Source organism: Symphalangus syndactylus, chromosome 17 (genome assembly GCF_028878055.3).
Source record: "Symphalangus syndactylus isolate Jambi chromosome 17, NHGRI_mSymSyn1-v2.1_pri, whole genome shotgun sequence".
Classification (NCBI taxonomy): domain Eukaryota; kingdom Metazoa; phylum Chordata; class Mammalia; order Primates; family Hylobatidae; genus Symphalangus; species Symphalangus syndactylus.
Genome location: NC_072439.2, coordinates 44,482,316 through 44,503,651, shown reverse-complemented (window position 1 = coordinate 44,503,651; position 21,336 = coordinate 44,482,316). Strand labels below are relative to the sequence as shown.

At 36.7% G+C, this 21,336-nt stretch overlaps 1 protein-coding gene across 1 annotated transcript in view; it reads left to right on the top strand.

Moving 5' to 3' along the window:
• The window catches only part of ADAMTS20 (ADAM metallopeptidase with thrombospondin type 1 motif 20), a 201,467-nt gene that overhangs the window by 94,557 nt on the left and 85,574 nt on the right, over window positions 1–21,336 (top strand). Inside the window, exons 13-18 of the mRNA XM_055249241.2 lie at window positions 917–1,098; window positions 1,202–1,338; window positions 13,121–13,238; window positions 15,944–16,036; window positions 20,034–20,206; window positions 20,354–20,483. Coding sequence (XP_055105216.1) covers window positions 917–1,098; window positions 1,202–1,338; window positions 13,121–13,238; window positions 15,944–16,036; window positions 20,034–20,206; window positions 20,354–20,483 — 833 coding nt within the window. The remainder of the gene's footprint in view (window positions 1–916; window positions 1,099–1,201; window positions 1,339–13,120; window positions 13,239–15,943; window positions 16,037–20,033; window positions 20,207–20,353; window positions 20,484–21,336) is intronic.

Genomic DNA, 21,336 nt, shown 5'->3' with positions numbered 1-21,336 from the left:
TTTCACATTTACTGTATGCCTAATGAAACGTCCTGGCTACTTTCACTTATGTTTCGGATCTTCTGGATAACATGTATAGTTTGGTTACCAACTTTTTACTGTTTTATGCAATGTGACATGTGATATTTTCTTTTCTCTGCTTCTCGTGTTATAGATGCATCATTGTCTTTAGCTGAATAAGTGCTAAAGCATATCTCCCCCTCATCAAACTATTTAAAAGGGCTTAGATATTGCATTAAGATTTTAAATTAATGTTTCTGTTGTATATATGATATATAAATTGGTAAGCAATATGATACTCTTTACTTAAAGTATCATTAATAAGCATTTTTAATGCAGAAATGTGACTTACTCTGAATAAAATCTTGGTTCATTTAAATTTTAGGATAAATTATACTGGAAGTCTTTATATTCCAAAAATTCTGCAAAAAATTTTATTTTCCAACGTAAGTCAAAATAGCGTGGATATAGATTGATACCATAAAACTCCTTGAATTCAATGATAAATAAGATATACATGACAAAGATGTGTATATATTTCCTTTTTATTTAACATGGCATCTGCCTTTGTTATTGTCTTTGGCTCACTATGTGTCTTTTTCTTCTTTCCAGAAAATGAGCAAACCCTTTTTTGGAAGTTTAAGAACAAAATTCTATTGTTGGTTTCTTGCTAGTTAACCTAGTCAAGAATACGATATCATTTCTGCCCTCCAGGCTCACTGTCCACGCTAAAGTGGATATTTTTGTGGTTCATTATCCATAGAATTGCTTAAAACTCATGTTACATACTTCTGTTAAAAAGCGTTAGTGGGACTTCACTGGTTTTCTAGTTCCTAGAAAAGAATGGAACTTTTAGAAGTAAGTGGCACAAATAATGCTGTACTGATGTGCTTTAAAATGTAATGAATTTGACCAGGCCAAGAAACGGAGGAAATTACTGTGTGGGCCGCAGGATGAAATTTCGATCATGTAGTACTGATTCATGTCCAAAAGGCACACAAGACTTTCGAGAGAAGCAGTGCTCTGATTTTAATGGTAAACATTTGGACATCAGTGGCATTCCCTCTAATGTGAGGTGGCTTCCAAGATACAGTGGCAGTAAGTAGATTATGCTGTTTCTTTGATGTACATTTTTCTGAGACGTAAGAACACATAGCTTTATTATTATACATTAAAAATTTGACCTTTTTCTTTTTTACAGTGGGCACAAAAGATCGTTGTAAACTCTATTGTCAGGCTGCTGGGACCAATGATTTCTACCTATTGAAGGATATGGTTGAAGATGGTACTCCTTGTGGAACTGAAACTTATGACATCTGTGTTCAAGGCCAGTGTATGGTAAGTAAACTACAAGTTTCTATTATATTTAAAGTGACTTTAAGAATAATGTTTTTTTCTATTTATATAACCAAATATTACTTTTACTATTTCAGCATATGTTCTTATGCATTCCAACAAAGCAACGTTTGTTATCATGCTATCTATAGAAGTAAGGTTAGCCTGGTTACTGGGAATTCTCTGTCATCAAGAGTGCCTTAACAAAGCATTAAGATAAATTTAATGACTTTCTGTGGTCTATTGTACTCACAATCAAAATAGGAATGAGGTCAGCTTCCTAAAAAGATAGAAAATAATAGGATACAAGGATTGTAAAGAGATTTTGCTACTTTAAATGTAAGCTTCTACAGTAACGTTTTCCTTGTCCGTTAAAACCATTGATATTCTCCCTTCCTCTTTCCAGCTCTCTGTCACTTATTTTTTATGTACATTCAACAAACATTGATTGAGTAGCTACTAGATGTCAGATACTGTTCAAGTCACTAGGATAAAAGATTGGAGCAGAGAACCCCACTCAAGATGGTCACAGATTTGTGGGGGAAATAGGCATGTAAACAATTAGAATGTAGTGCTATGGGTCATCTGCAAGGTAGCATGGAGATATTGAAAGGAGTGTCTTATTTTATGGGGAGGTGGGTAAAGGATTCAGAGAACCTTTCATTAGTGCGCATAAGACTTGTGCTAAGTATTGAAATGAGTAGGTTTTAGGAAGATGAGGAAGTATGGGAGCAGAGTTGGAGTTAGGGACTAGCAGATGGTCGTCAAATGCACTTTATTTTTCTTAACTCCTTGGAAACACATAGAAGCATTTGAAGTCAAGGGAGAGATGTGATTCGATTTGCATATTGGAATCTTCAAAATACTGGGTTTAGAAGATTGGAGGCAGGTGGTCCATTTAACAGGGTTGTAGGTCAGAGCAGATGAGATGCTGAGTTAAAGCACAAACATTGCAATGGCAGAATGGATGGCGAGTTTGAGAACTAGGATAGTGAATGTGGTCTAAAGAATATAGTAAGTGTACTTCTATGAGATCAACTTTTTTAGATTCCACATATGAATGAGATCATATAGTATTTGTTTTTTGGTGCCTGGCTTATTTCATTTAACCCAATGTTCTCCAGGTTCATCCATGTTGTCACAAATGGCAAGGTTTCCTCTTCTTTATGGCTGAATAATATACCATTTTTTATATAACCAGATTGTTTAAATCCATGCATCCACTGATGGACACTTAGTTTGATTTCATATTTTGGCTATTGTGAATAGCGCTGTGATAAACATGGGAGTGTAGATATCTCTTTGATGTACTAATTTCATTTCCTTTGGATATATACCCAGTAGTGAGGTTGCTGGATCATATGGTAGTTCTATTTTTTGTGGATGTTATGTGCTGTCTTCACAAAAATGATAACTATGTGAGGTTATGCATTTGTTAATTAGCTAGATTTAACCATTCCTTAATGTATTAATATTCTTCAAAACATCATGTTGTACGTGATAAAAACATGCAATGTTATCTGTCAATTTAAAAATAAAAGATAAAAAATAATTAAAAATATAAGTATAATCTTATGAACTTATTCCTTTGGTTAAAGTGGAGCTCTATAGGGCTGACTTCATCTCCCCATAAACAAATACCTATTACCTTATCTCAGTGATAAATGTTCTTCACCCAAAGAGCTAATGAGATGTTCAAAGAGAATTAAAATAATTTAAGTTGGAAACAGCTTAAATACTGAAAAGGTTATTCAGTGGCCTGAAAAAAATTGTGCTTTAAATTAGCAGCATAAAGTCATATGAAAATGCAAAAGTTATGATGAAGATTATCTGAACATATAGAGGCATACTACTTTCAGAAAATATATGCTTAAAATTTTGATTTTGAAAATGTCTGCCTTGTATATAAAAAAAATCACTAGGCTTAAGAAATTTTCTTTACTGATCACTAAATTTAGAGGGCCATTCTGAACAATGGAAAGAGTTATTGCAATGTATGCAGAGGACAGCTTCTTCATGGAGAGGAGCTGCATTTGTTTTTTTGAAATTTCTGGAACAAGCCATCTACTTGCATATTCATTCATTTATTCATTCATTTTTAAAAATAAGCACTGTTATGCTGGGTATTAGTTTTAGAGAAAATGTTACTTTTAAATATTTATTTGAAGCTAGGATTATTTGCAGAGTTCTAAGGTCATGAGTTAAAATAATAACCATGGAAGTCATCTTTTTGGAGTATTCTAATGTGTTACTTACATACTCATACTTTAGTCTCTTTGAATTACATTTCTTTTAAGAGTGGTTTTCAAATGACAGTGGGTATTGGAATCAATGCCAGTGTTACAATGCAGATTCCTAGGTTTTATTTCCAAGTATTATAATTCAGAAGATCTGGGATACTGTCTTTTTAAATACCACCCCATGTGATGTTGATGCAGGAGGTCTGTGGATGACCCTTTAATAAACTTGGCTTTTTAGACCATGTAAATGAATATGTGAAAATGTTGACATACAGCAAGAAGAGTACATATTTGAAACAATTCTGTTGTACTGAATCTCCTGTTAATTGAAAGGATATTTGTGAAAAAAACTTTGTTAACTTCAAAGCGCCATTCTTATAGTTGGTCATTCTTTTTTTTTAACTTTTATTTTAGGTTCAGGGGTATATATGCAAGTTTTTTTATACAGGTAAACTCGTGTAACAGGATTTTGTTGTACAGATTATTTCATCATCCAGATACTAAGCCTAGTATCCAATAGTTACTTTTTCTGATCCTCTCGCTCCTCCCACCCTCCACCCTCAACAGGCCCCAGTGTGTGTTGTTCCCCTCTTTGTGCCCATGTGTTCTCATCATTTAGCTCACACTTATAAGCGAGAACATATAATATTTGGCTTTCTGTTCCTGTGTTGGTTTGCTAAGGATGATGACCTCCAGCTCCATCCATGTTCCTGTGAAAGACATCATTTTATTCTTTTCTATGGCTGTATAGTATTCCTTTGTGTATATGTACCACATTTTCTTTATCCAGCCTACCATTAGTGGACACTTAGGTTCATTTCATGTCTTTGCTATTGTAAATAGTGCTGCAGTGAACATACACCTGCATGTGTCTTTAAGGTAAAACAACTTATATTCCTTTGGGTATATATCCAGTAATGGGATTGCTGACTTGAATGGTAGTTCAGTTTTTAGCTCTTTAGGGAATCACCACACTGCTTTCCACAGTGGTTGAACCAACTTACACTCCCACCAACAGTGTATAACCGTTCTCTTTTCTGCAATCTTTCCAGCATCTTTTATTTTTTGACTTTTTAATAATAGTCATTCTAACTGGTGTGAGATGCTATCTTATTTTGGTTTTGATTTGCATTTCTCTAATTATCAGTGATATTGTGCTTTTTTTTTTTTTTAGTTGAAGAATTTTATTTATTTATTTATCTATTTTTTTTTATTATACTTTAGGGTTTTAGGGTACATGTGCACAATGTGCAGGTTTGTTACATATGTATCCATGTGCCATGTTGATTTCCTGCACCCATTAACACATCATTTAGCATTAGGTGTATCTCCTAATGCTGTCCCTCCCTCCTCCCCCCACCCCACAACAGTCCCCGGAGTGTGATGTTCCCCTTCCTGTGTCCATGAGTTCTCATTGTTCAATTCCCACCTATGAGTGAGAACATGCGGTGTTTGGTTTTTTGTCCTTGCGATAGTTTACTGAGAATGATGTTTTCCAGTTTCATCCATGTCCCTACAAAGGACATGAACTCATCATTTTTTATGGCTGCATAGTATTCCATGGTGTATACGTGCCACATTTTCTTAATCCAGTCTATTGTTGTTGGACATTTGGGTTGGTTCCAACTCTTTGCTATTGTGAATAGTGCCGCAATAAACATACGTGTGCATGTGTCTTTATAGCAGCATGATTTATAGTCCTTTGGGTATATACCCAGTAACGGGATGGCTGGGTCAAATGGTATTTCTAGTTTGAGATCCCTGAGGAATCGCCACACTGACGTCCACAATGGTTGAACTAGTTTACAGTCCCACCAACAGTGTAAAAGTGTTCCTATTTCTCCACATCCTCTCCAGCACCTGTTGTTTCCTGATTTTTTAATGATGGCCATTCTAACTGGTGTGAGATGGTATCTCACTGTGGTTTTGATTTGCATTTCTCTGATGGCCAGTGATGATGAGCATTTCTTCATGTGTTTTTTTGGCTGCATAAATGTCTTCTTTTGAGAAGTGTCTGTTCATGTCCTTTGCCCACTTTTTGATGGGGTTGTTTGTTTTTTTCTTGTAAATTTGTTTGAGTTCATTGTAGATTCTGGATATTAGCCCTTTGTCAGATGAGTAGGTTGCAAAAATTTTCTCCCATTCTGTAGGTTGCCTGTTCACTCTGATGGTAGTTTCTTTTGCTGTGCAGAAGCTCTTTAGTTTAATGAGATCCCATTTGTCAATTTTGCCTTCTGTTGCCATTGCTTTTGGTGTTTTAGACATGAAGTCCTTGCCCACGCCTATGTCCTGAATGGTATTGCCTAGGTTTTCTTGTAGGATTTTAATGGTTTTAGGTCTAACATATAAGTCTTTAATCCATCTTGAATTAATTTTTGTATAAGGTGTAAGGAAGGGATCCAGTTTCAGCTTTCTACATATGGCTAGCCAGTTTTCCCAGCACCATTTATTAAATAGGGAATCCTTTCCCCATTTCTTGTTTTTGTCAGGTTTGTCAAAGATCAGATAGTTGTAGATATGCGGCATCATTTCTGAGGGCTCTGTTCTGTTCCATTGATCTATGTCTCTGTTGTGGTACCAGTACCATGCTGTTTTGGTTACTGTAGCCTTGTAGTATAGTTTAAAGTCAGGTAGGGGGATGCCTCCAGCTTTGTTCTTTTGGCTTAGGATTGACTTGGCGATGCGGGCTCTTTTTTGGTTCCATATGAACTTTAAAGTAGTTTTTTCCAATTCTGTGAAGAAAGTCATTGGTAGCTTGATGGGGATGGCATTGAATCTATAAATTACCTTGGGCAGTATGGCCATTTTCACGATATTGATTCTTCCAACCCATGAGCATGGAATGTTCTTCCATTTGTTTGTATCCTCTTTTATTTCATTGAGCAGTGGTTTGTAGTTCTCCTTGAAGAGGTCCTTCACATCCCTTGTAAGTTGGATTCCTAGGTATTTTATTCTCTTTGAAGCAATTGTGAATGGGAGTTCACTCATGATTTGGCTCTCTGTTTGTCTGTTATTGGTGTACAAGAATGCTTGTGATTTTTGTACATTAATTTTGTATCCTGAGAGTTTGCTGAAGTTGCTAATCAGCTTAAGGAGATTTTGGGCTGAGACAATGGGGTTTTCTAGATATACAATCATGTCATCTGCAAACAGGGACAATTTGACTTCCTCTTTTCCTAATTGAATACCCTTTATTTCCTTCTCCTGCCTGATTGCTCTGGCCAGAACTTCCAGCACTATGTTGAATAGGATCGGTGAGAGAGGGCATCCCTGTCTTGTGCCAGTTTTCAGAGGGAATGCTTCCAGTTTTTGCCCATTCAGTATGATATTGGCTGTGGGTTTGTCATAGATAGCTTTTATTATTTTGAGATACGTCCCATCAATACCTAATTTATTGAGAGTTTTTAGCATGAAGCATTGTTGAATTTTGTCAAAGGCCTTTTCTGCATCTATTGAGATAATCATGTGGTTTTTGTCTTTGGTTCTGTTTATATGCTGGATTACATTTATTGATTTGCGTATGTTGAACCAGCCTTGCATCCCAGGGATGAAGCCCACTTGATCATGGTGGATAAGCTTTTTGATGTGCTGCTGGATTCGGTTTGCCAGTATTTTATTGAGGATTTTTGCATCAATGTTCATCAAGGATATTGGTCTGAAATTCTCTTTTTTGGTTATGTCTCTGCCAGGCTTTGGTATCAAGACGATGCTGGCTTCGTAAAATGTGTTAGGGAGGATTCCCTCTTTTTGTATCGATTGGAATAGTTTCAGAAGGAATGGTACCAGTTCCTCCTTGTACCTCTGGTAGAATTCAGCTGTGAATCCATCAGGTCCTGGACTCTTTTTGGTTGGTAAGCTATTGATTATTGCCACAATTTCAGAACCTGTTATTGGTCTATTCAGAGATTCAACTTCTTCCTGATTTAGTCTTGGGAGGGTGTATTTGTCGAGGAATTTATCCATTTCTTCTAGATTTTCTAGTTTATTTGCATAGAGGTGTTTGTAGTATTCTCTGATGGTAGATTGTATTTCTGTGGGATCGGTGGTGATATCCCATTTTTCATTTTTTATTGCATCTATTTGATTTTTCTCTCTTTTCTTCTTTATTAGTCTTGCTAGTGGTCTATCAATTTTGTTGATCTTTTCAAAAAACCAGCTCCTGGATTCATTAATTTTTTGAAGGGTTTTTTGTGTCTCTATTTCCTTCAGTTCTGCTCTGATTTTAGTTATTTCTAGCCTTCTGCTAGCTTTTGAGTGTGTTTGCTCTTGCTTTTCTAGTTCTTTTAATTGTGATGTTGGGGTGTCAATTTTGGATCTTTCCTGCTTTCTCTTGTGGGCATTTAGTGCTATAAATTTCCCTCTACACACTGCTTTGAACGTGTCCCAGAGATTCTGGTATGTTGTGTCTTTGTTCTCGTTGGTTTCAAAGAACCTCTTTATTTGTGCCTTCATTTCATTATGTACCCAATAGTCATTCAGGAGCAGGTTGTTCAGTTTCCATGTAGTTGAGCGGTTTTGAGTGAGTTTCTTAATCCTGAGTTCTAGTTTGATTGCACTGTGGTCTGAGAGACAGTTTGTTATAATTTCTGTTCTTTTACATTTGCTGAGGAGAGCTTTACTTCCAACTATGTGGTCAATTTTGGAATAGGTGTGGTGTGGTGCTGAAAAAAATGTATATTCTGTTGATTTGGGGTGGAGAGTTCTGTAGATGTCTATTAGGTCCACTTGGTGCAGAGCTGAGTTCAATTCCTGGATATCCTTGTTAACTTTCTGTCTCATTGATCTGTCTAATGTTGACAGTGGGGTGTTAAAATCTCCCATTATTATTGTGTGGGAGTTTAAGTCCCTTTGTAGGTCACTCAGGACTTGCTTTATGAATCTGGGTGCTCCTGTGTTGGGTGCATGTATATTTAGGATAGTTAGCTCTTCTTGTTGAATTGATCCCTTTACCATTATGTAATGGCCTTCTTTGTCTCTTTTGATCTTTGTTGGTTTAAAGTCTATTTTATCAGAGACTAGGATTGCAACCCCTGCCTTTTTTGTTTTCCATTTGCTTGATAGATCTTCCTCCATCCCTTTATTTTGAGTCTATGTGTGTCTCTGCATGTGAGATGGGTTTCCTGAATACAGCACACTGATGGGTCCTGACTCCTTATCCAGTTTGCCAGTCTGTGTCTTTTGATTGGAGCATTTAGCCCATTTACATTTAACGTTAATATTGTTATGTGTGAATCTGATCCTGTCATTATGATGTTAGTTGGTTATTTTGCTCGTTAGTTGCTATAGTTTCTTCCTAGCCTCAATGGTCTTTACAATTTGGCGTGTTTTTGCAGTGGCTGTTACCGGTTGTTCCTTTCCATGTTTAGTGCTTCCTTCAGGAGCTCTTTTAGGGCAGGCCTGGTGGTGACAAAATCACTCAGCGTTTGCTTGTCTGTAAAGTATTTTATTTCTCCTTCACTTATGAAGCTTAGTTTGGCGGGATAGGAAATTCTGGGTTGAAAATTGTTTTCTTTAAGAATGTTGAATATCGGCCCCCACTCTCTTCTGGCTTGTAGAGTTTCTGCTGAGAGATCAGCTGTTAGTCTGATGGGCTTCCCTTTGTGGGTAACCCGACCTTTCTCTCTGGCTGCCCTTAACATTTTTTCCTTCATTTCAACTTTGGTGAATCTGACAATTATGTGTCTTGGAGTTGCTCTTCTCGAGGAGTATCTTTGTGGCGTTCTCTGTATTTCCTGAATCTGAATGCTGGCCTGCCTTGCTAGATTGGGGAAGTTCTCCTGGATAATATCTTGCAGAGTGTTTTCCAACTTGGTTCCATTCTCCCCATCATTTTCAGGTACACCAATCAGACGTAGGTTTGGTCTTTTCACATAGTCCCAAATTTCTTGGAGGCTTTGTTCATTTCTTTTTATTCTTTTTTCTCTAAACTTCCCTTCTCTCTTCATTTCATTCATTTCATCTTCCATCAGCGATACCCTTTCTTCCAGTTGATCGCATCTGCTACTGAGGCTTCTGCAATCTTCGCGTAGTTCTCGAAACTTGGCTTTCAGCTCCATCAGCTCCTTTAAGCCCTTCTCTCCATTGGTTATTCTAGTTATCCATTCTTCTAATTTTTTTTCAAAGTTTTTAATTTCTTTGCTATTGTTTTGAATTTCCTCTCGTAGCTCAGAGTAGTTTGATCGTCTGAAGGCTTCTTCTCTCAACTCATCAAAGTCATCCTCCATCCAGCTTTGTTCATTGCTGGTGAGGAACTGCGTTCCTTTGGAGGAGGAGAGGTGCTCTGTTTTTTAGAGTTTCCAGTTTTTGTGCTCTGTTTTTTCCCCATGTTTGTGGTTTTATCTACTTTTTGTCTTTGATGATGATGATGTACAGATGGATTTTTGGTGTGGATGTCCTTTCTGTTTGTTAGTTTTCCTTCTACCAGACAGGACCCTCAGCTGCAGGTCTGTTGGAGTTTACTAGAGGTCCACTCCAGACCCTGTTTGGCAGGGTGTCAGCAGCGGTGGCTGCAGAACAGCGGATTTTCGTGAGACCACAAATTCAGCTGTCTGATAGTTCCTCTGAAAGTTTTGTCTCAGAGGAGTACCCGGCTGAATGAGGTGTCAGTCTGTCCCTACTGGGGGGATGCCTCCCAGTTAGGCTGCTCAGGGGTGAGGGACCCACTTTAGGAGGCAGTCTGTCCGTTCTCAGCTCTCCAGCTGCGTGCTGGGAGAACCCCTACTCTCTTCAAAGCTGTCAGTCAGACAGGGACATTTAAGTCTGTGGAGGTTCTTGCTGAGTTTTTGTTTGTCTGTGCCCTGCCCCCAGAGGTGGAGCCTACAGAGGCAGGCAGGCCTCCTTGAGCTGTGGTGGGCTCCACCCAGTTCGAGCTTCCTGGCTGCTTTATTTACCTAAGCAAGCCTGGGCATTGGCGGGCACCCCTCCCCCAGCCTCGCTGCCACCTTGCAGCTTGATCTCAGACTGCTGTGCTAGCAATCAGCGAGACTCCGTGGGCATAGGACCCTCCGAGCCAGGTGCGGGACACAATCTCCTAGTGTGCCGTTTTCCAGGCCCGTTGGAAAACGCAGTATTAGGATGGGACTGACCCGATATTCCAGGTGCCGTCTGTTTCCCCTTTCTTTGACTAGGAAAGGGAACTCCCTGACCCCTTGCGCTTCCCGAGTGAGGCAATGCCTCGTCCTGCTTTGGCTCGCGCACAGTGCGCTTCACCTACTGTCCTGCACCCACTGTTAGGCACTCCCTAGTGAGATGAAACTGGTACCTCAAGCAGAAATGCAGAAATCACCCGTCTTCTGTGTCACTGGGGCTGGGAGCTGGAGACCAGAACTGTTCCTATTCGGCCATCTTGGCTCCACCCTCCTATTTCGATATTGTGCTTTTTTCATAGGCTTGATGGCTGCATGTATGTCTTCTCTTAAAAGATGCTTGTTCATGTTCTTTGCTCACTTTTTAATGGGGCTGTTTTTTTTTTGTAAATTTATTTAAGTTCCTTACAGATGCTGGATAATAGACCTTTGTCAGATGTATAGTTTGCAGATATTTTCCCCCATTCTGTAGATTGTCTATTTACTCTGTTGATAATTTCTCTTGCTGTTCAGAAGCTCTTAAATTTAGCTAGATCTCATTTTTCAGTTTTTGCTGTTGCAATTGCTTTTGGTGTCTTCATCATGAAATCTTTGCCAGTTCTTATGTCCAGAATGGTATGGCCTAGGCTGTCTTCCAGGGTTTTTATAATTTGGGGTTTTACATTGAAGTCTTTAATCCATCATGAGTTGATTTTTTTATATGATGTAAGGAAGGGTTCCAGTTTCAATCTTCTGCATATGGTTAGCCATTTATCCCAGCACCATTTATTGAATAGGGAGTCCTTTTTCCATTGCTTGTTTTGATCAGCTTTGTTGAAGATCAGATGGTTGTAGCTCTGTGGACTTATTTCTGGTCTCTCTATTCTGTTCCATTGGTCTGTGTGTCTGTTTTTGTACCAGTTCCATGCTGTTTTGGTTACTGTAGCCCTGTAGTATAGTTTGAAGTTGGGTAGCATGACACCTTCAGCTTTGTTCTTTTTGGTTAGGATTGCTTTGGCTATTCAGGCTCTTTTTTGGTTCCGTGTGAATTTTAAAATAGTTTTTTCTAGTTCTATAAAGAACATTAATGGTAGTTTTATAGAAATGACATTGGATGTGTACATTGCTTTGGGCAGTATGGCCATTTTAATGATATTGATTCTTCCTATCCGTAAGCATAGAATATTTTTCATTTGTTTGTGTCATCTCTATTTCTTTGAGCAGTGTTTTGTAATTCTCATTGTAGAGATCTTTCACCTCACTGGTTAGCTGTATTCCTAGGTATTTTATTCTTTTGGTGGCCATTGTGAAGGGGATTGTGTTCCTTATTTGGGTCTCAAGTTTGTTAATATTGGTGTGTAGGAATGGTAGTAAGTTTTGTACATTGATTTTGTATCTTGCAAATTTGCTGAAGTTGTCTGTCAGGTTAAGGAGCTTTTGGGCCGAGACTATGGAATTTTCTAGATATATAATCATGTCATTAGCCAGCAGGGATTGTTTGACTTCCTCTTTTTCTACTTGGATGCCCTTTCTTTTTATCTTTTTCCTGATTGTTCTGGCCAGGACTTTCAGTAGTATGTTAAATAGGAGTGGTGAGAGAGGGCATCCTTGTCTTCTGCCAGTTTTCAAGGGACATTCTTCCTGCTTTTCCTCATTCAGTATAATAGCTGTTGTGGGTTTGTCATAGATTGCTCTGATTATTTTGAGGTATGTTCCTTCAATGCCTAGTTTATGAAAAGCTCTTAACATGAAAGAGTGTTGAATTTTATCGAAAGCATTTTCTACATCTATTGAGATAATCGTGATTTTTGTATTTTGTTCTGTTTATGTGATGAACTGCGTTTGTTGATTTGCATATGGTGAACCAACTTTGCACCCCAGGGATGAAGTCTACTTGATTGTGGTGGATAAGCTTTTTGATTTGCTGCTGGATTTGGTTTGCAAGTATTTTGTTGAGGATTTTTGTATCAGTATTCATCAAGGATATTGGCCTAAAGTTTTCTTTTTTTGTTGTGTCTCTGCCAGGTTTTGGTATCAGGATGATGCTGACCTCATAGAATGAGTTAGGGAGGAGTCCCTCCTCCTCAATTTTTAAAATAGTTTCACTAGGAATGGTACCAGCTCTTATTTGTACATCTAGTAGAATTCAGCTGGGAATCGTGTGATCCTGGGCTTTTTTTTGGATGGCAGGCTGCTTATTACTGATTCCATTTCAGAGCTCATTATTGGTCTGTCCAGGGATTCTCTTTCTTCCACCTTCAGTCTTGGGAGGGTGTTTGTGTCCAGGAGTTTATCCATTTCTTCTAGGTTTTCTAGTTCATGTGCATAGAGGTGTTCATAGTAGCCTCTGAGAGTTATCTGTATTTCTGTGGGGTCAGTGGTAAATCCCCTTTGTCATTTCTGATTGTATGTATTTGGATCTTCTCTCTTTTCTTCATAATTAGTCGTTCTTATAATATTGATTGTAATTGTGTCTTGAAGGCAGCTGGTTGTGATCACGTGTTAAACTCCAGTGCCAAGATAGACAAATGTGGAGTGTGTGGTGGGGACAACTCTTCATGCAAGACAATAATAGGTGTCTTCAACAGTTCTCATTATGGTAAGTTGCGTATTTGTTTCTAGATTTCACTTTTACTTAGTATAATAATGGAGTCTGTGAAGAAGGTGTAACAGTAATTCTTTGTTACTGTTTTGTCTACTCTATACCCTTAGTCCAAAATGATTGTTAAGGAAAAATTTCCTAAATATAAAAAAATTAAATACTGTATTAGACCAGATGTATCCTTGATTAATGAATTCACCTGCCCCAGGCAAATCTGATTCTTAAAAATGTATTAGGTGCATTTCTTAGAGTAAATTCAGTGCTATTTGACTGTGATGTGTGATATGTGAATAATCCTCCCATTAATGAAATGTTTTCTTCCCTATAACCTAAAATGTATATATTTGTGATTTTTCCCAGGAAACTTGCTTTCAAATATTTTCATTACCTGAATCACTTTCTTTTTTCGTATGATTTGGCCTATCTGTTGCATTTCTTATTAATAGTACATAGAAAATGTTGATTGAAGGTGAAGGATGAAACCATTAACTTAAATATTTTCTGAATTAAATGTTTCAGAATTATTGTCACATTCGATTTTCCAGGCAGTATCTGGGTCACATATTGACCATAATTTAATTTTTCTCCAAAATAGCATGAGAATATGTAAAGTATTTTCCATTGTAATGTTTTCTGGACAAACTTTTTTTGTTTTTATGATAATAAAAGCAGATCTTTAAAACTTTCTTTGCAAATTAAATTTATTTCTTACAACCTTATTTATTCATTTATTTATTTAGAGACAGGGTGTTACCCTGTTGCCCAGGCTGGAGTACAGTGGCACAATCATAGCTCATTGAAGCTCTGAACTCTTGAGCTCCAGCAATCTTTCCACCTCCTCATCCCCAGTACCTAGAACTACAGGTGCTCACCACCATGCCCATCTAATTTGTGTGTGTGTGTGTGTGTGTGTGTGTGTAGAGATGGGTCTCAATGTGTTGCTAGGTTGGTCTCAAACTCCTAGCCTCAAGGGATCCTCCCATCTCGGCCTCCCAAAGTCCCAAAATTACAGGCATGAACCACCACACCTAGCCTATTTTTTACAGTCTGACTGTTCAGCTTTAAATTGTGTTCATGTGTGTTCAAATTGTTACTTACTTCCATTAAAACAGTATAATTTAAAACTTAATATTTATGTTTTTATGTATGTGAAAAACATAGTACATTTTATACTCTGATATTGACGAATCTCGGTTACTAGATGATTTGATATATGATTTTTCTAGTTATTTCTTGGGAGCTACACACATTTGATTCCCTTCTATAATGCATGGCACATACTTGTTACAGTCTGTATTTACTGAAAAATATTTTTTCCAGGATAAAGCCACATGAACCAAATTAAGATCAAATATGTAATCTTGTGAAAATTGTACTATTAATCAGTTTGCAAATAGAACAATGTGTTAAACTTATTTGCAAGGTCTGATTAGCATTTGTCACATTTCTGCCCCCTGGTGGTAGCCTTCATCTTGTCACCTTTGCAATGCCTTAGTCTTGCTTTCTTGAAAAAAATATAAATACTAAAGATATAAATAGTAAAAGTAATGGGTGAGAATATTTTATAGTGAAAAGGAGGTTAATTAAAATTATTCTTGTAGGTCAATAACCTACAACCAGTAGGCATATAGTGTATACCGAATCATGAAACTATTTATCGTCTTACACTAAAAATGTGATGCCTTAGATGTAAATAAGGCTGCTCTAAAACACATGCAAGATAGTCTGACATTAGAGTTGTAAATTTAAGCTCTTTTTAAACTGTCTTCTTAAGTTAATTCCATATTTATCAAAGGTAGTGTATTAGAAAAATTACTTCTTTTACTCATGGTGCAGTAACTAGGGGGAAATCCTAATAAATAAGGAAAAGGAAAAACTTAGAATAATATCCTTAGAGTATAACTAATTATATATTTAAAAACCTGGGTATTTGGACAACTATGTAATGTGAGTGTTTTTAGTTTCATGAAAATGTTTTTTCTTAATATATATTAGATAAAATGTTTCCTCTTTTGAGCAGTGCCAATGTCGCTGAATTTGGCCTCATAAAATGGAAATATCATATTCATTTCACTTGAGTAAACTTTTTACTTTTCTCATAACAAGTTTATTAGTATTCTTGTAAAAATAATGTAAAATTTGGGGAATAGATGAAGAGATTCCTGCTTATACTACAAACTAAAAGTTGAGCTTTAAACTTTTTCTTTTTTATGATTTTTCAATAATGAAATTGAAAAATTTTATTATTTTGCTGTTTACTGAGTCTGTGCAAATATATCATGGCAATGACCAATTATTTTAATATCTCTTGGACTTGTGAATTGTATTTGAAATCTTCTAGTTTTTTCCCAGTATAAAATATAAAAGCATTAACAAAGCTTAAAAATGAGTGTGTGTACTAAATGTCTCAGGAGCTAAAATACTAGCTTCATTCCATTCTACATTAAGGATATTAGAAGTAGGAAAAGATTAGGAACAGTTAAGAATCTTAAACTCTGTTTCTTGACAACAACCACTTTTTCTCAATCCTCAGTAATTTGTGTAAGGTACTGACTCAAAAGGAATAACCACTGTGTAGTTTTGTATAGACACAACAAAATTAAGTCTGATTATGCTATTCATATTTTTCACTCGTTCAGCAGTAATAATCTCTGGGCCATCTGCTTTTTGTGAAATTTAACATATGTAAAATTATATTGCAGGTTATAATGTTGTTGTAAAGATTCCCGCAGGAGCAACAAACGTTGACATTCGTCAGTACAGCTATTCTGGACAACCAGATGACAGTTACCTTGGTAAACATTTCTCGTAAACAGTAGCCAGTATGTGGCTCATGTGCAATTTCATGGAAGTCTGTAGTTGATGTAAATTCTTGCAAGACAACAAGAGTCCCTTTAGCAAACATGCAATTTCATTTCATACTGAGCTTAGGGCTCCCTATACATACGTTCTTAAGCAGTCCAAAATGTATTACTTTAAATAAAAAACTTGATGAAATTCTGAACAATAATTTGTTTTCAGTTTTTTTCTCATGTGAGTATTTTAGATAACCAGAAGTTATATTCAATTAGTTTCATGTGTATTTAGAGTAAAATTCTCTTCTATCATTTTATCTAATATTAATTATAGAATTCTTTGGGGTTAAATGTTTTAAATAATTTTCTTAATTTTTTTTTACTATGTAGCTAAAGTATTTAAATATAGTTTTTTAAAAGCTCTTGTATTTAAAAAAGTCAGAAAAAGAACTGTGGTTTCACATTTTTATATGTTAATGAATGTAGTCACAGTATATTGTCTGTTAGCTATTTCTAAAGTATAAACTTAATTTGTTATTTATTTTTAGAAATTAGCTTTCAGGCTTAAAGAATTTCACTTTAGACACAAACATGAAAAGGATGCTTTAAAAACCTTTTCCTTCTGCCTGTGAAATATCTTAATAGTGAGTTATCTATAATTCATCAAGCTGGAGTAGGTAGGTAATGGTGCAGAGCTGATATTGAGAAAGCATCTGCTGTACATTAATAAGATGTGAAATATTGACTCAAATAATTAACCTATGTAACTGGCAGTCTGAATCTATAATGAACAGCCTATCTCATGAATTGCATTTGGAACTATAAAGCCAAATGTAAAGGGAACAACTGCTTAATGGGTACAAGGTTTCCTTTTGGGGTGAACAGGTTTTGGAACTAGATAGAGGTGATGGTTGTACATCATTGTGAATATACTAAATGTCATTGAACTGTTCATTTAATGGTGGTTAATTTTATGTTATATCAGTTTCACCTCAATAAAAAATGCAAAATATTTATTAAAATCAAACAGAAATAGTTTGATTTATTAGCCTTTTACATTTAGTTGAAATTCTTTTCCTTGTGCTAAAAATATTGCTTCAGTACATTTACATAGATATATGCTACTACTATATTAGAGATAAATAATTTAATAGGTATCTCTTAGATTCCAAATGTAGACAAATATATCTTTCTGGGACTAGATCACAGGTTATTCTCAACTTTAAAAATTAGAAATGTTGGCCGTGCGTGGTGGCTCATGCCTGCAATCCCAGCACTTTGGGAGGCCGAGGCAGGTGGATCACCTGAGGTGAGGAGTTCGAGACCAGCCTGACCAACATGGCAAAACCCCGTCCCTACCAAAAATACAAAAATTAGCCAGGCGTGGTGGCGCATGCCTGTAATCCCAGCTACTTGGGAGGCTGAGGCAGGAGAATCGCTTGAATCCAGGGGGCAGAGGTTGCAGTGAGCTGAAATTGTGTCTCTGCACTCCAGCCTGGGCAACAAGAGCAAAACTCTGTCTCAAAAAAAAAAAAAAGAAATGTTCACCAATAAAGTATCAATATACTTTGTGAGAAAATTACAAACAGAAATATCAAAGTCTAAATTGAAGCAAGTAAAATAGACATGTGATGTCAATAGAAGGAATTTTTAAAACATTTATATTTATGAAATTTGGTAACTAAAAGTAGTGAAATGTGTAGACTTTTTTTCTAAGCCAGTAAGGTTTTGTTTATTTCTCTTAAATTTAACGTAACCAATAATCCCTTAAATAGACCTAGCCACAGTTGATAAAGTGCAGATTCTTAAATAGAGGAATGTCTATGTCATAGACTAAATATAGAACTTTATTTGTTCCTCACTGAATTCAGTGTAATACATAAAGACAGTTATACTAGTCCACATATACACAGAAACACCAAATTTATTTTACAATAATCCCTTCAGTATTGCTTTTTCAGAGGGGTATTGTATTTATATTAGGAAGTTTAGCCATAGATAACTGTGTGTTTCGGTGAGGTTTCCTGGAATGCCAAACAAATGTTTGCTGAAAAGGTTATTCTTCCATTGAAAAGTATAACTTAAGCAAGCAAAAAAGTATTTGATTAATATGGGGGTTTTCTTAGTGTAAAATTTTAGGTATTATATACCCTCTTGAAAATTAAAAATAAATAGCACATTGGGAGGCCGAGGTGGGCAGATCACGAGGTCAGGAGATCGAGACCACAGTGAAACCCCGTCTCTACTAAAAATACAAAAAGTTAGCCGGGCGTGGTGGTGGGCGCCTGTAGTCCCAGCTACTCGGAGAGGCTGAGGCAGGAGAATGGTGTGAAACCGCGAGGCGGAGCTTGCTGTGAGCCGAGATTGCGCCACTGCACTCCAGCCTGGGCGATAGAGCGAGACTCCGTCTCAAAAAATAAAATAAAATAAAAATAAAAAAATAAATAGCACAGTACTTTACAATTCACACACTTACATTTTTCAAACTTGATCCTGATTAAAAGACTGAAATAGAAATTTTTATTATTTCTATTATGCAGTTTAGGAAACTGAGCATGAGGTTTGTCCAAGATTACATAGACATTAATCGCAACAACTTGAACTTAAATCCATTGTTTTAATCCCACACTGATTTCTTTTTACTACGCATGATTTTGGGTGACATGTAATTTTATATTTAAAAAGTAACGTTACTAATACATACTATATAATTGTCTTATCTATTTGTATATATAGTATATAAATACATATACGCACATACACGTATTTTATAGGTATATATTAATGGCTGTCCCTGGGAAAAAGAGAGAACAAGAGGGGGACGTGAACAGAGAAGGAGATAGGAGTATGATTCTGAAAAGCAGATATCCATGTATGTGTTAACAGGGATAGAGGGCTTTTCTATAGACGATCTAGACGTTTGTATAGAGAATGGCATAGTCATTGCATGGCCTTCTAGAATGTTGATCCTAGAGGTTTTTTTTTTTTTTTTTTTTTTTTTGGAGACGGAGTCTCCCTCAGTTTCCCAGGCTGGATGCAGTGGTGCCATCTCAGCTCACTGCAAGCCCCGCCTCCCGGGTTCATGCCATTCTCCTGCCTCAGCCTCTGGAGTAGCTGGGACTACAGGCGCCCGCCACTACGCCCGGCTAATTTTTTTGTATTTTTAGTAGGGACGGGGTTTCACTGTGTTAGCCAGGATGACCTCTATCTGCTGACCTCATGATCCGCCCGTCTCGGCCTCCCGATCTTAGAGTTTTAAAGCTTTGTGCCTTTTTTCTAAGATAAGCATAAATGGAATGATGCAGCAGTCTGGCTGCTCCTTCTTTCCCTACCATTGATGACTAGGATGATTGAACTTATCTGTCTGTGGGGGTCATGACTTCTTTCTGCTTTCCCACTGCGTGTCCTGAAGCTACATACCTCATGAAAGAAGATGACCATCTGAGATGGAAAAGTATAGAGTGAATTTATTTTAATATCTTTGGCTGATGTGCTGAAGTTACCCAACTTACTGATAAAATCCCACATTACAGTAAAATAAAGTTTATTTCCTCAACATTAATTTACATTTGCATTCTTTAATTTCAAAAAAGGATTTGAACTTTAAAAGTTAAACAAGGCCAGGCGCGGTTGCTCACTCCTGTAATCTTAGCACTTGAGAGGCCGAAGCAGGCAGATTACCTGAGGTCAGGAGTTTGAAACCAGCCTGGCCAACATGGCAAAAACCCGTCTCTACTAAAAATACAAAAATTAGCTGGGTGTGGTGGCACATGCCTGTAATCCCAGCTACACGGGAGGCTAAGGCAGGAGAACTGCTTGAACCCAAGAGGCGAGGCGGAGGTTGCAGTGAGCCAATATCGTGCCACTGTACTCCAGCCTGGGAGATAGAGCAAGACTCCATCTCAGAAAAAAAAAAAAAAAGAAAAAGTTAAACAAGTATTTTCTGTATTGTTGATTGGTGTTACTATTTCATGGGTTATGCTTTATTCTTTTACAGCATTATCTGATGCTGAAGGGAATTTTCTTTTCAATGGAAATTTTCTTCTAAGTACATCAAAAAAAGAAATCAATGTGCAAGGAACAAGAACTGTTATTGAATACAGTGGATCAAATAACACAGTTGAAAGAATTAATAGTACTAATCGACAAGAGAAAGAACTTATTTTGCAGGTAAATTCTCAGTCATCAGTAAAAACACTTAGATTTAATTATATTAGTAAACTACTGGTTAAGTGCTTAACATTATCAAATATAAAATGATGTCTTAAGAATATATTTTTATGAATTAATTGTATGTTCTTTTATATTCTTATTGAGGTGTTGTGTGTGGGTAATTTATACAACCCTGATGTACATTATTCCTTCAATATCCCTTTGGAAGAGAGGAGTGACGTGTTCACATGGGACCCCTATGGACCATGGGAAGGCTGTACCAAAATGTGTCAAGGTACGCTGGCATTCAATAAGGGACAAAAGATTGACTGTGCATTCTGGCATCATTTTGGGTACTTTTGAGTCTTGGCTGCCTATAGAATCCTCCCCACTGTCCATACACATATCCCACACAGACATACAAAGGTTTTCAATCTTTTTTTCCTTTCTACTTTTTTCACTAATTCTTTCTGTTTCTTATATTTAACAGCACTATTTAATGCTACTCTTTTCACCCTTCTCTATCTATTACTGTTCTTTTACTTTCCCATTCTCATTCTCTTTTTCACAGCCACAGAAAGTTTCTCTAACTTATATATATCCTGCTTCCTGGTGAAATATCTGCCTTTTCTTCGACTCATCTCCACACAGTCTTTCTCAACAACCTGGCTTCTTCTTTTATTGTTGAGATATCAAACATTCTTTCATCTTTTATTTTCCTTCCCTGACCACGAGAAAGTATAATTGTATAGATGGCATGAAAAACAGAAAGAAATAGAGTGGGAAAAGGAGCAGAGTGGGAACAGCAGGGCAATTTATAGTAGGGAAAAAAGTGGAAAGACTAGAGTCTGAAGTCTGTAATTATGAATATTTAATTGTGTAATATTATGTTCAATGCAGTAAATATTTATTGAGGGAATACGTTCAGATTATTAATAAGATCCCAATTCTGAATTCATGTTTTATTCTAGTGCTTGAAACAGATGCATGAATATATGTGTTAATTTATTAATAAAATGGTAAATACAGTACTATAGATACGCACAGTGTGGACCTCAGAAAAGGTGGAGGGAGCAGTTTTTGAGGATACTGAAGCTGAAGATAGAGAATGTTGTATAGAATGGAAGAAAAGTTTTCATGAAGAATAG